The sequence below is a fragment of the Peromyscus maniculatus genome, chromosome 12 (assembly GCF_049852395.1).
Source record: "Peromyscus maniculatus bairdii isolate BWxNUB_F1_BW_parent chromosome 12, HU_Pman_BW_mat_3.1, whole genome shotgun sequence".
NCBI lineage: Eukaryota > Metazoa > Chordata > Mammalia > Rodentia > Cricetidae > Peromyscus > Peromyscus maniculatus.
In genome coordinates this window covers 74322688-74339587 of record NC_134863.1, presented here as the reverse complement: position 1 = coordinate 74339587, position 16900 = coordinate 74322688, and the positions used below count along the sequence as shown (strand labels likewise).

Sequence of the window (16900 nt, the reverse complement as noted above, 5' to 3'; positions counted from 1 at the left end):
ATTAGAGATTTCAATTCTTCAGACTCTCTGCCTGTGCGTGTCTTCTTACTTTGAGAAATGATTTAAGTACATTGAAAGGCTCCGTTTCTGCTTGCCCAGAATGCTTGCTCTTCAAAATATCTGCTCCCTGGAGAGGTAAACCAAAGTTAGTCTTTTCATGTGACTTTGGATTGTTGACCTGGAAGACTTTGGGGTAATGGAATGGGCTTTGGCTCAGTTCCCCTGCTTTCTGGATGAGTACCCATCCTGGAAAGGAAGGCGTGACTGACCATGTGCAAAGGGAGGGATGGATGGAGTCTGAAGATGTTTCAAGCATGAATACACCTTCATTTGATGCCTCACTTTACTGCTGAAGAGAATCCTAAACTACTGCATCCATCAATGTGCCACAGCTTGTAGTGATGCATATTTAAATGATTTTGCATATTCAAATGATTTTACGTCCAAACAAACGCATTCATTCTCTGCCTGGTGAGTAAAAACTGAATGACACTTTTGCTCGCTCTGAAAGGAACAGACATTTTCATTATCAAATTCAATCAAGCAGAAAGTGGCAAAAGGAGCCAGAGTCTCTGTTTATATCTTTGATTGAAGCTGTGGTGATAAAAGATTATTAGGTTGAAGAGGGGCCTCGTTCTCATGTTGCTATGTGACAGAGATTTTCTTAGTTAGGGTACTGAGTACAAAGCCGAGCAAAAGTCTCAAATTATCCACATCCCTTTAATTCACTGTAGATAATTATCCATATCCCTTTAATTCACTATAGATATCAGTGGGGCCTTTGGGGAGAGAGAAGTTCTAGTTTTATTGTAATAGTCTATATCCTCTTTCTTCTTAAAAGTCATTCTTTATCAGCTGAAAAGCTGAACTGCTGGCTCTATGTTCTGTTAGCAGAGATTCCTGTCCTGCTTGGATCCAATTGGCATCAGCAGGTGTAGGCATCTAACTCATCATCATAAGACACTGCAGTAGAGAAGTGGATCGGAAGCCTGCAGGGGGATTTGCTGCTAAAGCACAGCTAGGGATCTACCTTTTGAAACCTTAATATCATTGTTTCTCGCCCAAACCTTCCTTTGTAGAAGTCTAGAAATTCAATGATTTCAGCTCTCTGAGGATCGGCTCCAGAAAACTGATTTGCAATAATGAAACTAAGCCTTTTGTTTGCAAGTCTGAGTGGCATTTTGAAAGACCAGAGTGGTACAGTAACAGAAAGTAACATTTATCTGGGGGTGTATCCCCTCTGGAGAGATCTCGGAAGCAATATGGGTAATTTCTAAAAGATATTTTTCTCAAAGAGCTTGAGGAATCATGATAACCTGCTGTATTTTTAATTCTATTAGCTGCTGTGTTGCACATCGCTAGGTGTGTTGCTGGTATGATGGTGAATCCTGATTCTCCTTTCTGCGCTTCAACAGAGCTCTGAAAGCTAACTGTGCCCAGTTAAAAGCCGTGCCAGTTTCAAGTGGGGTGCCCTCGTTTCTTCGTAGCTGACTTTTGTTGAGTGCTGTGACGTTTTCTTTTCATTCTCTTCTTTCTCCTCATAAGATACTGACCCGATGAGACATGGGCCATTGTTCTTTGTGTACAGTCATGAGATTTGACGCATTGGTTGGACAACCGGATTCTAGTACAGTTCAGAAAAGCAATGACCTACATGTAGACGAGTCTAGCATTGACTAGAAATGTCAAATGGAAGGTCAACCTTGGAAGAGTAGAGAAGGTTGTTGAATCCTTAAGCATGGGCAGTATACCTGAGTGATAATGGAAGATGAACACAGAGCAGAAGACAGAACTTTATACAATCAGAACTATTAAAAAGATAGGGGAGTGCTATAGAAAGAAAGCTTAAGATAGAAAACAGAGAGCTGTCTGAATTTGGGGAGGCAGGTAGAGAAGACTGTGGTTGGGTGGTCAGGGAACCTGAGGGCTGAGACCAAAGTGTTTGTTGTTGTCCTTGAAGAAACAGTTGTTGATTGCAGTATGCAGGCACCGAGCCAGGTGGACAGCGTTGGAAAGAATAAGGCAGGGTCTGGAGAGTGGCGAGCCAGATCTCCAGCAGCAGCAACCCCCTTCAAAGAGCCTCTTTCGCTCTTGATTATAGCCTGCCTCACACAGGGGTTTCTGAATATGGCATATGGAAGAGCATGCTGTGTACATTTACTTCCTGTTGTGATTTAAGGATTTGCTAATGACTGGTGGTTGTCTTGCCTCCCTGTACCTCAGCCTGGTTGGCATTTTGTAATTATGTGTGTTTTTTTTGGGGGGGGGCAGGGGTTGTTTGGGGTTTTTGGTTTTTGGTTTTTAAAGCTCCACATATAACTCTAATTAAATTACATCTTTTAAAAAAATCTATGTGGTTTTGGCATTTTTTTTAATGAGGTAGAAGGAAGGAGAGTGTTAGGAGAAAACAACCAGTGAAGATATTCGTGTTTTCGAGAAACAGCATGGTTTAGGAGGAGCGTGTCCCCGCTGTGTCTGCTCTTCAGCTCCTAGGAAACCAGACTGAATTTAACCTAAGAAGGCCGAGGCCTGAAGGACACGGCCCTTCAGTTTCCACCTCTGAATTAGTCACATATCCACAAATACAAAGTGTAACAGCAGAACTGTAGAAAGTGCGGTGGGGAAGAAGAGCAGTTGGCTGATACGTACAGCTTAGGACAGTAACAAAAGGGATCCTGGAGGCGTACCTCTCAGTGCCTAAAGTGTACAGGATGCTCCTAGTGAATTAAACTGTGCAGTATCGGTGTATTCTGATCCAGCCTCCTGTTTCTCTGCTAACCTGAGTCTTGGGCTTTTCATGTTCTCCCATAACCTCTGTCTGTCCTCATTTAACTCACTGAGCCTCAAAAGAAATTCCTGGTCTCTAAAACGTGATGCAGAGTCTGTTGTGCTCACTACTGGCAGTCAGCCACACGTGGCTACACCACATTGAAACATAGGTAGTCCAGACAGGTTTGCAAGCATAAAGGTACACCATGTGTAGAAGAGTGGAGGGATGGGAAAATACAGCATGCTTCAATAATAACTTTTGCAATGATTTCTCGCATTGAAAAGACAATATAGGATAAATAAAATATGTTATAAAAGTCAGTTTTATATATGTGTGTGTGTGTGTGTGTGTGTGTGTGTGTGTGTGTATGTATGTATGTATATTATGGAAAGTATATATTGCTTTTTTAAATGTGGCTGAAACCACCTATGTGGCCTACTTTATATTTCTGTTGGACCAGGCTGCATAAACTCTTAATGCAGTACTGCATGCTGTATACCTCATTTCTTGTATCCTCTAGGGACCTAGCTTCAGGGCAGCTTGGCATTTAGTGGTGCTCAGTGATATTGAGTATTCACTTAAGATTGCATCAGATTATGCTAGCTTTCAGTTTTTATTCTCATTCCTCTTTGAACTTGTCTGGCCAAACATTTTTTCATAGTGTCACCGTTATTACAGATTAAGCATTCTTATCATAAAGTCTGAGTTACAGAAAGCTTCATAATTGGAAACTTCTTAATTGCCACTGCTTTGCCATAAATGGAAAATCCCACACTGTGAAAAATTGTTTCATGCACAAAATTATGAAAGGTATTGCAGAAGGGTCAGCATGGTGTCATCTGTAAACCCAGCCCTCTGAGACAGGAGGGTTGAGCATTCAAGGACAGCTGGAGGTTATATAGAAAGATACTGAAAAGTATGTTGTATAAAATTATTGGTAGGCCATGTGTATAAGGCATATAAGAAGTAAAACCGGGCGTGGTGGCACATACCTTTAATCCCAAAGAGCAGCAAAGAACATCTTCGATTGTTCACAAATATGGCATTTTCTTAAATTCCCGGAATCTTTTAAAAGAATTGAAATAACACATGCTACATACATACATACATACAAATTATTTTGCCAAGAAAATTTCTAGCCAAGTTCTGTAAGTTAGATATCAGAAGAATCCATTGTAGCGCCACTCTTTCTAGCCATAGTAATTCCATGTATGCTTTTTGAAGATTATAATATTGATGAGGTTGCAAATGGCTTTGAACTTTTTTCATATTTGGCTTTTCTCAGTTTTGATGTGTTACTATTAACTGAAACCCACACTTTGTTTACATTTGATTAGCTTTTATCCCGTGTTCTTTTATTGCCCTAGGATTCCATCGAGGAAAGCATTTTCTGTTGACACATCAGATTCCTTAGCGTCCTCTTAGCTAACTCTCTATAACCCTGACAGTTTGGCCAACTATAATTTGGAGGATGTCTTTACTCTGGAATTTCCTCTTACTTTGCCTAGATGGAAGATCACAGAAATAAAGAAACCCCCCCACACACACCACCACCACCACACACATCATAAAAGGGCACATGTTGCTTCATGGTACATCACTTCTGATGTAGAGCCCAGCCACCTGGCTGAGGTAGTATGTCAGGATTCACTGACAGGATTGTTCCTTCCCCCTTTGAGTACTTTAGTACCCTATTAACGAAAGTCATTACACACAGCTTACAATTATGATGGAGAATTATGCCCTACTTACCCTGTGATAGAACTTATATGTGTATTATTTGGAATTCTTCTGCATAGGAGAGTCTTTTTCCCATTGTTTCATCAGTTAGGCTTATGGATATTATGTGTTGGTATGTAATCTTGTCTCACAGTGTGTGTGTGGTGTGAATGTCTCTCTCTCTGTGTATTTCACATATAATTTTTATATTATGTATGTATGCTCAAGTCCTCCCAACTTTAGCTATTGGGAGTTGGCTCCTGTACTCATTTAATATACCCTACCTTTAAAAACTTTGTGATTGTTACAAGATGCTGTTTGTGTTCTGCCCAACTCTTAGAATCAACCATCTCTCCAGAGCCCTACTTCCTTTTATTGGAGAATAATATAAAAATCCAATACCTAGCCTCTCTGTGCTCATTGCTGCTGAGATGTGTGCTTTGTTGTCCATAGAGCAAAGAAATCCACTTGCCCCTCATCCCTCTTGTATTATATACTCTTGTAGGTGTTTGCGTAGCTCTCTGTAGCTCTTAGCCTCTGTCTGAGTTCACCCCGTTGATCCGAATCTACTCAACTACCAACTGGGTCGTTCTATGTCCTGTAAGCTCTCACCCCACTGTGAAGATCTGGCTTCCATCTTCCTTTGCTCTGTCAGTCATTCAAGAATGCTCTGATAAAAGAATCAGAATTGCAGTACCCATGTGAAGCTTTTTAAAACTGCCAATTTGTTAACCATTTTCAGTCATTAAATTTTGAAAATTAATAATTCAAATTTAAAAAAATGAATTTTTTTGTTATCTCAAAACCTGTATTGTTAAGATACAGTTATCCTGCTTCTCTTCAATACTCGTCCCACCATTTATGTATTCACAAATGAGTGTGTGTTTGTGTGTGGAATGTTAGTGAGGCTGAACTCTAGTCACTTGAATAAGTCTGAAAGATTTCAGTGAAACTTTTGGTGTTCACTTCGAGAACTTTTACTCAGTTGTCTCACACTGGTTCCCCTCTTGTTTTTTTTTCCCTGTGGGGTGAACAGGTAGAGTCTCCTCATGTTTCCTGTAGTGGCTGTTTGGATTCCTAGTTCTGCCTCATTCCTGGATTATGTCTATTTGTAAAGTCACAATATAATAATTGGAAATGCATTCCTGCTTTTGAACAGCACAGTATTGGAGAATTTGCTTCTCACCTATTTAATATCCAGTCCCACTTTTTCCTTTCTCTAAGAATTCTGCATTCTTTTGTGTCAAGATGCCTACGTGCTCAGTTGGAAATACTTTCAGGTTCCCTTGCAGCTCAATTTGTCAGCTAATGGTGGGGAAAAAAATGTTCTCTGTTGGTGGGGGCCATCTGGAGGATCTCTCTCCCTAGTAATGCTGGGAAATTTCATAACAGAAAACCTCCAATCCTTGGCTCGTTCTGCCTGGAGGTCATAAGTTTCTATAGATCATCTATCTTGTGACGACAAAGCATGAGAAAGTTGTCTAACAACGGCAGTACAGAAAGATCTGAACCTCATGGTATCATACAATCCCACTGTGTTCAAACCACTGTCCAACATGTTCGAGTCAACAAAGCAGAATGTGCTTTCAACCAGTTTATTTGGCTTACTCCATAATTTTAGTCTAATTTTTTTTTAATGCCGGATTAACCACAGTGTAACTCACAATAAAGTATTTCACAGACTTAGGATACATATTTTTTAAAATAAATAAATAAATAAAAGTCAAGGAATTTGGCCGGATAAACCATTGTGAGCAGAGTTTAAATGAGTCAAGATGTCTCTCAGAGGACACCTGAATTTTCAACTCAGTTCTACTGCCTGTTGGCTCTGTCTGTGGGCCTCTTGACTGGACTTCTTCCCGCCCATCTACAAAATGAGGTGATTTAGACTAGACATTTGTTCTCACAGACTAGCAAAGAGCCAGCGGGCAGAAGCTGCAGGGTCTCTATTGAATTCGGCATCTTTGCTTACTTGCCAAGACTTCAGCCAAGCAGCTAAGTCCACATTTTATTTACTTTAAAAAACACTCTCTCCACCGAAATTTGCATGTGTGCTTTATATATGAAATTTTTTTTCCACGTAAAATCTTTGCATGGCTACCAATAAACATGCCCAATGTATACTGAAGAATTTTCTATGTAGAGTAGATAGTGCCAAATTTCCTAGAAAATATGTAGATGTGAGCACAATTTCTCGTGATTCTTGACCTCCTTCATCTGAATTTTGTTAAGAAATTGTGCACTTTAAGGATGAATCCATACAAGCAGGTTTATTTCAAAACTAAAAGCACCCATTGTTTGTTTGTTTTGTATGGAAAACCCAGGTCGTTACCTATCATAGATTTAAAAAAAATCAATAAACTTTAATTTTCCTGCTGCTCTAAGTTTACATCAAAACAAACAGATTTCCCATAAAACTAAACTCTGTCTTAGCATAGATTTTTTTTTAAAATGAATTTCTAACTAAGTTGTGTAGAGGCTTCAATCCTTTCGATTCTTTCTTAAAGTATTTTATGATTCATTTTTAATTATGTGTATGTGTGTATGTCCCAGGGTGGATACCTGCACGTGAGTGCAGATACACACAGAGGCCACACGTGTTGGATCACACTGGGGCTGGAACTGCAACGTGGATGCCAGGACCCGCACTCAACATCCTCTTATCTGCGGAGCCATCTCTCCACTCTCTCTCAAACTTTGGAGGAGATTTTTCCAATTTAACCTCTTAACCTTTCTGATGAGTAGCCTTCTAATATGCTTTCCCAACCCTCAGAGGAAGATCAGAAGTGCTGTCCATTGCTAAATTTCATTTTAATGAGACGGCAAAATGAGCTTTCCCCTTTTACCCTTTGTCCTGAGGGCTTTTTAAGTAACTAGTATCAGTCCTTTGCTAAAGTAATTTCTTTAGCTATAGGCAGTATCTGCAGCTTATAGTGATCTTTGGAATATGAAGTAAAGCGTTTGCAAATTAAAAATGCCAGTATCCTTTTAAAATAGAATGGACAGTCGTTAGAATGTAATTAATGCAGTGGCTGCCCTGTGGACAGGCATTGCATTTTACTGAAGTAAGTGTCCTTCAGTGACTGGTTCCGCATTGTGATATAGGCCTGGAAACAGATGAGTTTTATTTTGTTGCTTGGCACCAATTTTTCTATTTGTACCCCAAGAACTTATTCAGGCCATGGTCTGGAACATCTTATATTTGCTTTTGATTGTCTCACAAATGAATTCAATATTAATAGTCTTTGTTTGGCCATTTAATCTTTCCGATAATTACATATGAAACAGAAAAACATCACTTAGTATTCTGAACAGTTGCAAATGTGGCTGACCCATGCTAACTGAGGAGGCCGGACCAGCAGTAGTCCCTTCGGGCCCCCTGTAGCCTTGTCCTGAAATACCTCAAACATTAGGTGTTCTTCCTGGCTGCCAGGATTGGTTACCTGACCTCAGATGCCCTGAGTAGTTCACCTGGGAAAGGTGCATTCATTTGAATTCTCCCACTCTTCTTCTGAGTTTGTTTATTGTTTTTGTTATTTGTTTTGCTTTATTTTATATCACGCTATATAAAAGAAAGTTGTGACATCATTTGCATTGCTTTCTCTTTCCTTATAGTTCATATCTGTTTAGCTCTGGAAATAGGTTATAATCTCCTGAGGTATATGTTGCCTTGGGCAGGTTTCTTGGCAGAGGCTTCTCACTTGGGAAGTAGATTTATAGGAGATGACATCATTGCTCTGTGGAGTGAGATGCATGATTGATGCAGTTCCGTTTTTGTTTGTTTGTTTTTGTTTTTGTTTTGCTCTGGTGGGAAGTTTTGAAGTACCCTTTGCCATCCACCTATCCATCCATCCATCCATCCATCCATCCGTCCATCCATCCGTCCGTCCAGTATGAGCATGTTTGCTAGAACTGCATCAGGGATAGGGATGTAATAGTGAGATGGTCAGTGTTAATCATCGACTTGATGGAATCTAGAGTCGCATGGGAGACTGGCCTCTGGGCATGCCTGTGGTTGATTATCTTGATTGTGTTAACTGGGGTGGAACAATTCGCCCTCTGTGGGTGACACCATGATTCCCTGGTCAGGATCCTAGACAGTATAAGTGGAAAAGGGGAGCTGAGAGGCAGGTGGTATTCATCATTCTCTGCTTCCTGGTTGTGAATGTAATGTCACAGGGTTTCGGGTTCCTCCTGCCTTTATTTCCCCACCATGATGGACTGTATCCTTGAACCCATGATCCAGAATAAGCTTTCTCCCTTAGGTTGTGTTTGTCAGAGTATTTTATTACAGCAGAGAAACTCAGATGATAAATAGAAACTGTCTATACACTGAGAAACTGAATGGCATAGTCTGCTCACCCATCTAGACTCATCTTTAACGTTATTTCTACCTGAACACCTTCCATAGTGCACCCTGTTCGATTCATTCACTATGATGGCCCAGTACACACTTCATTCTGGTGCAGAATGTAACCTCTTCATTCTTCAACAGATATTCATTATCTATTGTGTGCAGATTGTGTTCTTAATGTGTGGGGATACCACAGTGGATAAAATCAAGAGAAATTAATTTCACAGCGTATGAGTTGTTTTCCACTGTCCATCTTTCACCCTCCTGAGTATGTGAGTGTATGAGGGACATTATGTAATATTTCTAGATCTGCAGTGCCAGTCATGCCTAGGAATATTTCATATGAAATGTAAAGTTCAAAGAAAACAGATTCCAGAATTTAAATGAACTTATCTCTCCCATGTGTTTTATATAAACACATGTATAATACACATGTGTTTGTATACATTGTTTGGGGGTTAACATTTAAAAATGCTATAGTCTCTAATAGTTTGCAAGCAGTTTAAAAATTTCAGAATACAGAAATAAATACATAAGTGTTGATACTGCTGAAATTGAAACTATCCATTTTTGTATTTTACTCCTTGCCGACAATGACTGCCAGCGATTAGTTATGTAGCTTTTACATGGAGGAAGAAACTGAGATAAGTTAAAGGAAATGACACTGGGAATACGCAGGGAATGTATAACCATCAAGTCCATCTGTGTAGGGAGCTTATGGACAACAAGGCCGTGGTGGCAAGGAAGTTGGTTGTTGAACCATTCTCAAGGTCCTGAGGTCTTAGCAGGGGCTTTTTAGGCATTGAAAGTTGGGTAAGTTCTCTGACCTCTGTCTGGCCTTTGGGTCTCCATGGTGAGGTCGGTAGGTGTACACAGAATGACACTGAGTGGCTTTTTCTCTCTCTTTCAGTTGGTGAGTTCGTGAGCGATGCCCTTCTCGTTCCCGACAAGTGCAAGTTTTTACACCAGGAGCGGATGGATGTCTGTGAGACCCACCTTCACTGGCACACTGTCGCCAAAGAGGTACCGGCCCACGATTACCTTCTTACAGAGAGATTTTCCTGGGGACATACAAAGACATTTGAGGACCTACTCAAGGCAATGAGTTCTTTATAGAAACCCTGTACGAGTAACTAAAGCATTTTTAAAAATTGAGTTTAGTTTTAAGAGTAATTTCGTTTGCAAGGCCACTGAACAGAAACTCCAGCGAGCTGCTGTGCGCCTTGTCTGTGTACATAGTTGGCTTCCTCTATCCAGGAACAGTTCTAATGGTCAAAAAATAGTGCCTCTTGGTTATATGTTTGGGCTCTATCTTTACAAATGAACATAAAACTGCCGTCTTCAATTGGTGTGACTTTAAGATGTACATCTTTTTCAATTGATTTTCTTTATTTTTTTTTTTTTTGGTTCCATGTGGTTTTCATAATTTAACTAGCTATTGGTGAGTGCAGTTGTAGGACAAAGAAGCCACATGTCCAACACCACCTCGAAGGCCACAGTCACCATATCATCTTTAAGTTACACCCTCCAGGTTTATATTCACCAGGCCACCCTGCCACCTTCCTTTCCACAGTGGATGAACCTGTGGCAGCATGCTCAGGCCTTTGCTAACTCCGGCTTTTGACTAAATTGGTGAAAGATTAAAGACAGTAGAATGCAATGTCACTTTATGGAATGATCCCCCTCAAAATTGCACTGTCCTTTTGATACAATTATAATGTTTTTCTCCTAAGTGGTTGTGTCAGGATGGTGGCATGAGTGTTCTAGAATTAGGGTCCTTTGTGCATCTCAGGAGTCCATCACTAGGGTCAATTTTGCATCCCTGTTTCTTCCTGGGAAGGCTGGATATTTTTTTTTCTTGTCCTAGCTACAGGGGGTGCCACCATTGGCCTAGAGCAGTCTGAGACCAGCAATGTGCTAACTACCCTACAGTTAACAGGGCAGGCTCCACCCTGCAACATTTCCTTACTTTTTCTTTCCACTAAGGATTGAATCCAGTGTCTTGTGTGTGCTGAGCTACAATCCCTCTTTGAGCTGATTCCCAGTCCTTGTTTCTACCTTGCATTTTGTGATACAGAGTCTTGCTAACTCACTCAGTTCAACCAAGCTTTGAACTTGCCACAGCCTTCCCAGTAGCCAGAATTACAGGTGTGTGCCACCAGGCCTGACGCCCCAGCAAATTGTGTGGTCCAAATGTCAAATCTGTTGAGCTTCAAGAATGAAAGAAAAAATTAAAAAGATCTGACATTATTTTGCCTTTCATAAAATAGTGTTCTGACTCACCACAAAACAAACTTGCTTTACGTAAAAGTGATTTTGGAGGTTGAGGAGCCAGCTGAGTTTAAAGCAGACCACGTAATTTGAAGTGCAGCTTCCCAACTGATAACCTCACTTCAAATTTTTTCCCGAGTTTTCAAAGGAAAAATACTTTGTAATTAAGAAACAACACACTGTAGATTCCTGTGAGGTTAAAATACATTTATAATATTTTTACTGCTTCCCTAGGCATGTTGAATTATTAATCTTTTCTCTGTCACCGGGACATAGTTTCTCAGTTTCCTATTAGCGTAGATTTGCACGAAATTAACAGATCCCAAGAGAATCAAGAAGATCCTGAGAAAGAAATCCCTCCGCTGTGAGTTCTGATTTCTTTGTGACTGTAGAGGACAGTTTCTTCCTTCCTAGGAGTGGGACTCTGGGAAATGAGCCAAGAGACCGAGTATCCAGAATAAGGTGGAACTGAGTGGACGAAATCTGCATGTGGCGTGGAGGTGGGGGTGGGTAGGAGACATAGGAGACACAAGAGACACCCTCAACTCCTGATAAACCATCATAGTCCAAAGCCTCACTGTTTGTTCCCATATGAGCCTTCTGAATCATTTCCTTTTAACCTTTGCCTTGTAGACATCAAAACACATTTAAAAAATATTTTTAAGATATATTTATTTTATGTATATGAGTGTTTATATATATATACATATATATGTATATATATATATTTTTTTATTTTACAATACCATTCAGTTCTACATATCAGCCATGGGTTCCCCTATTCTCCCCCCTCCCACCCCCTCCCCTTACCCCCAGCCTACCCCCCATTCCCACCTCCTCCAGGACAAGTCCTCCCCCGAGGACTGCGATCAACCTGGTAGACTCAGTCCAGGCAGGTCCAGTCGTATATGAGTGTTTTATAGGCATCAGGTATATGCCTGGTGCCCAGAGGCCACAGAATCAGTATAGGGTATTGGATCCCTTGTACCTGGAGGTAAATAAGGATGGTTGTGAACCATCATGTGGCTTCTGGGGATGGAGCAGGGCTCCACTGCAAGAGCAACAAGCTTAACCACTGAGCCATCTCTTCAGCCCAGATATGTAGCATGAATCTTAAAAGTTCTTATTAATAAAATCAAACCTGGGGTCAGTTATTGGGGTGAAATGCTGGATGGTCAGAGACAGAACAAGCCACAGCTAACCTCATAGCCAACTTCTCAGCTGATCTTGTTTCCTCAGACTGGAAGCCTCTGTGTCCTCATATCTGAATGGCTCTCAGCTGAACTGTGCTGCTAGAAGCCTGAAAGCTTAACCAGCCAAATGCTTCTAGTTTCTGGTCCTCACGCCTTATATACCTTTCTGCTTTCTATCACCACTCCCTGGGATTAAAGGCTGGCTTTCTGGGATTAAAGGCGTGTGTCACCATGCCTGTCCATTTCCAATGTGGCCTTGAACTCAGAGATCCAGAGGGATTTCTACCTCTGGAGTGCTAGGATTAAAGGTATGAGTGCCACCATTTTCTAGCCTTTGTATCTAGCGGCTGTTCTGTCTCTGACCCCAGATAAGTTTATTAGGGTGCACAATATTTTGGGGACCACAATACCACCACACAGATACCAAGATGCCAATATAGAGTACCAAGCAGCGCATGCTGAAGACCAGGTTGTCAACGAATTCAGGCCGCAAGTCGCCCTTGCCTTGTGAAATTGGTTCCGAGTGTGTCTGCCCTGGCTGATTGTCCTGGCTGGGGTTGCAGTGTGCACCCCTCTGCATCCCCTCACCGTCTCCTCCTTCCCTTTGTAGACCTGCAGCGAGAAGAGCACCAACTTACATGACTATGGCATGCTGCTGCCCTGTGGCATCGACAAGTTCCGAGGGGTGGAGTTTGTGTGCTGCCCGTTGGCTGAGGAAAGCGACAACGTCGACTCGGCCGATGCAGAAGAGGATGACTCCGATGTCTGGTGGGGTGGAGCGGACACGGACTACACTGATGGGGGGTAAGGCGGCTTTTGTCCTGGCTCTCAGAAAGGCCTGACCATCTCATATGATGGCCGTGTTGGTAGTCTATGAATGCGTCTTCCCGTTTCACGCTGGGAAGGTCGCTTCCCACTCCTGTTCCCTTTGCTACCAGGGGACAGATCTAACCCTGAGGTGCTGCTGTGATTGTCGCCTGCTATTTAGCATTAGTGTTACTGAGGAACCATTATGGAGTAATCTCACTGCTGCATTTGACGGTCAAGAATACCGACCAAACCCCACTGACAGCCCCTCGAAGTTGGTAGATGAGAGATTGGAGCGATGATTTTGGTCTTTTATTTTGAAAGACTTTTCAGCCCTCTTCCTGGGTTTTTGTCAATCATGAACTCAGTACAAATTTTTATTAAGGAAGAGTTGTTTTTGTGTTTGTGTACATGTATTTGCTTTGGGGAATTTCTTTTGGGGGGACCCCCATCATCATTTCCCATAAACTATAGTTAGCACCATTCATAAATGCTTGCTGAAGTTCTATAGCTGTCTTCAGTTTCATGATTGCTTGTAGACACAATTTTCCCTCCTTTTCCTTGAGATCTTGATCCCTTAATTCATCATCCTACGCCTACTTTCATTTGGAGACCAACACCCATATTCAAACCATGAGGCTAGGAAACCACAATTTCTGAATTAGAAATATGACCTGGTTCATTGGTTGATTCAGGCTATACCATACCTCCAAATGTGGGACTCCAGCTTTCTATCAATGTCCCCTCAGCTGCTCCCCGGTGTTAACCAGCTCAAACATGAGTCACAAAATGTATGGTTACAGGGTAAAGCTTCTTCACTTCAGCCATGGATTTTTCTACATGTGCATGTGATGTTTCTAACCATTTTACTAATGTGAAAGAACTTACATACATTAGGAATCCTGTCTTCTCTATTATTAAGATGAGGCTTCATTTTAGTGCCAGTTGCCTGAGTTTGCAGGACGTGTGTGTGTGTGTGTGTGTGTGTGTGTGTGTGTGTGTGTGTGTGTTACAGTCCTTTATGTTCCTTCTTTACTATTTTCTTGCATCCATCTATGTTTTTGAGACAAGATAGAGACTACATTGAGAGCTATGTAACTCTGGCTGGTCTAGACTTGCTATGTAGAATAGGCTAGCCCAGAACTCACAGAGATCTACCTGCCTCTGACTCCTGAGTGTTGAAATTAAAGGCTTCTACTACACCTGGCTAATTGTTTTGCTCCCCCTGCCCCTAAAAAAAAAACTACGTTTGATTTATGTTGACATACAGCCAAGGAAACAGAAAATAGATTTCTCAGGTACTTCTCAGTGATAAGAATTCAGTCTATGTGTAAGCCTTCTGTTTGCCAGGCAAGAAGTCTCAGAGAAGTAGAATTTGCTTCTAAGACTTTTTTGCCACTGAGTGAGTTAAGGGTTCCCCATTATGGCTGTCGTCCACCCCCCATACCTCTGTCCATGTGCCACATGTGGAATGGGCATGGGTTCAACTTAATTATCTCTTTTTCTAGAAATGAGGTGGCCCAGTTCTCACTCACAAGCCCGTTACAGGCCTTTCTCAGCCACGTCTGGATTTGAAAGTTTCAGAGGCTTTTGGAACAAATCTTGTCCCTGGGTCTCTGACCACAGAATGCCGATATAATCAGCATTCAAAAAGGGAATTCCAGTTATGTAGCCATTGTCTTTCCTCATAGGCTGTTGGATACTCAACTTGCTAACTTCCAGTTACTCACCTGACTGTGGACTGAGAAAATATGTAGCATGGCATTTAAACCTGGAAACTTCTATCATTGGTGTTAAAACTCTAAGGCACTAGGTGTGTATTTATAACCATGTTGATGATCTGGTATTGATGTCATAAGGACATTGTGTGTGTGTGTGTGTGTGTGTGTATGTGTGTGTGTGTGTGTATGTGTGTGTGTGTGTGTAAGTAGAGACTAGAGGTCAACATTGGGTGTGTATTCCTTAATTATCCTCCACCTTATTTTTTTAGACATGGGTACTAAGGAACCAAACTAGGGCTCTCATGAGTGAGTGTGTGGCAAGCTCCTTACCAAAGCCCTGTCTCCCAGCCCCCATTGGGGACTTTTTAATTTTAAAATGATTGTTTTTATTTTCTTGAGAGCTAACAGCCTTTGCCAGGCTTCTTCCCCATATAAGACATTTATGTGTATCTTGTAAAATCTCATTTTTATTTGATCTGGTTTTCTAGGAGTCTTGATCTTTTCATCCTACACTTTTCCTGCCTTACTGACACCATTGCAACCATCACGGGTGATGCTGTAGGAAAGCACTGAATCAGCAGCCCTTTCTCTTGCTACTGATCTGGACAGATAGCTTTGTATTCTGACCCAAGTCTCTTGTTTATTCGTTACGTTCACTGAGTAACTGTACCTTCTTGATACCCATCTCTGATTCTATGACTCCTTTCTGTTCTCACGGTTACAAACACCAAACTATGAGACGTTTGTTTTTCTCCTTTGAATGTACTGTTTGAATGTCCTGTGCTGCCTCCTGGAGAAGGCGTACAGTATGCTATCCAGACCAGAGAGAGAGCACTCAGACCTCAGTCATCACCTGCAGGGGACAGGCACACTGGGTCACATGGGCATTCTGTCATCACCATCCACTTGAAATGCTATCTGGCTCCTCCCTAGTCATCTTTGTTTGTATTCTGTTTCGGGTCCTCACCTCCCTCATCCCTTAGAAACAGTGTACCCTTAGTGGTTCCAACTATTACTGTGATCTTACATCTGAAATACTCACCAGGTCTTGTTCCATTTCACAATCATCATCCCAGCAGCAACTTGTAATCCATTGACCCTCCCTTCTTCCCTCCCTCCCTCCCTCCCCCTTTCTTCCTTCTGTCCTTCCTTCCTCCCTCCCTTCCTTCCCTCCTTTTTTCCCTCCCTTCCTTCCCTTCTTCCTTCTATTCTTTGCCCCTGATCTTCCTAATCAGGACAGATTTAACAGATAACCATTTATATACCCACACATCCTAGACTTGCTGATACCCTCACGCTTCTAAATATACTTTGGTCAATTCTCAAGACCAGGGTTAATTTCTTCCAGTAATTGCTTCTGAATTTTCTAAGCTATCAAGTTGTGTAACTGTAGTTAATTCCATTTCTTATTCATGCTGTAACATCAACTGAGACTTTAATGTTTCTAGATGCACTTAATTCCTCCCATTTGGGGCCAGATCATCTTCCACATAACAATCCATGCAAGCCAACCCCCTTCACCTTGGTCCATAACATCACCTTGCTTCCTTGCTGTACTGATGACACTTTCATAGCTAACCATTGCAGATTTCTGTAGCAAGGTACCTGGTTTTTGGTTGATGCTCAGTATGTGTTAATTAAGCAGACAAGCAAGTCTCCCCTGCTACCTAAATATCTCCTGTACCTTCTTCTAGCCCCTTGTCCCTGTTTTTGTCTTTTTTTTATTGTGGTCTGCCTGGATTCCTGATTCCCCCATTCCCTCTCTTGTCATGTTGGTCTCACTGGCTCCGCATCCTTTACTGATATACCTGCTGTTTCTTGAACTACGGTTCGTGAGTTTAGGTCCTCCTTTAACACCTGGTATCTTGGGAACACAGCAGTAACTGTGACAGTTCAGTACTGCACCATCCTTCTCGACTGCCCATCCCTTCTCCATTTTGTGTTATTGGGTCTTTGTTAGCATAATCGAAGAGAGTTGATGATGATGAGGTAATTCTTGCGATGCCAAAGTAAGAAAGTGTTGTAACGTACAGGAAAAAATAAGATTAAGATGCATCCTGTGTTT

At 41.6% G+C, this 16900-nt stretch overlaps 1 protein-coding gene across 4 annotated transcripts in view; it reads left to right on the top strand.

Annotated features, from left to right (window-relative positions):
• The window catches only part of App (amyloid beta precursor protein), a 231206-nt gene that overhangs the window by 91427 nt on the left and 122879 nt on the right, over positions 1–16900 (top strand). For all 4 annotated transcript variants that reach the window (XM_006987946.4, XM_006987944.4, XM_006987945.4 and 1 more), the window contains exons 4-5: positions 9754–9866; positions 12918–13111. In XM_006987946.4, the coding sequence (XP_006988008.1) occupies positions 9754–9866; positions 12918–13111 (307 nt within the window). The remainder of the gene's footprint in view (positions 1–9753; positions 9867–12917; positions 13112–16900) is intronic.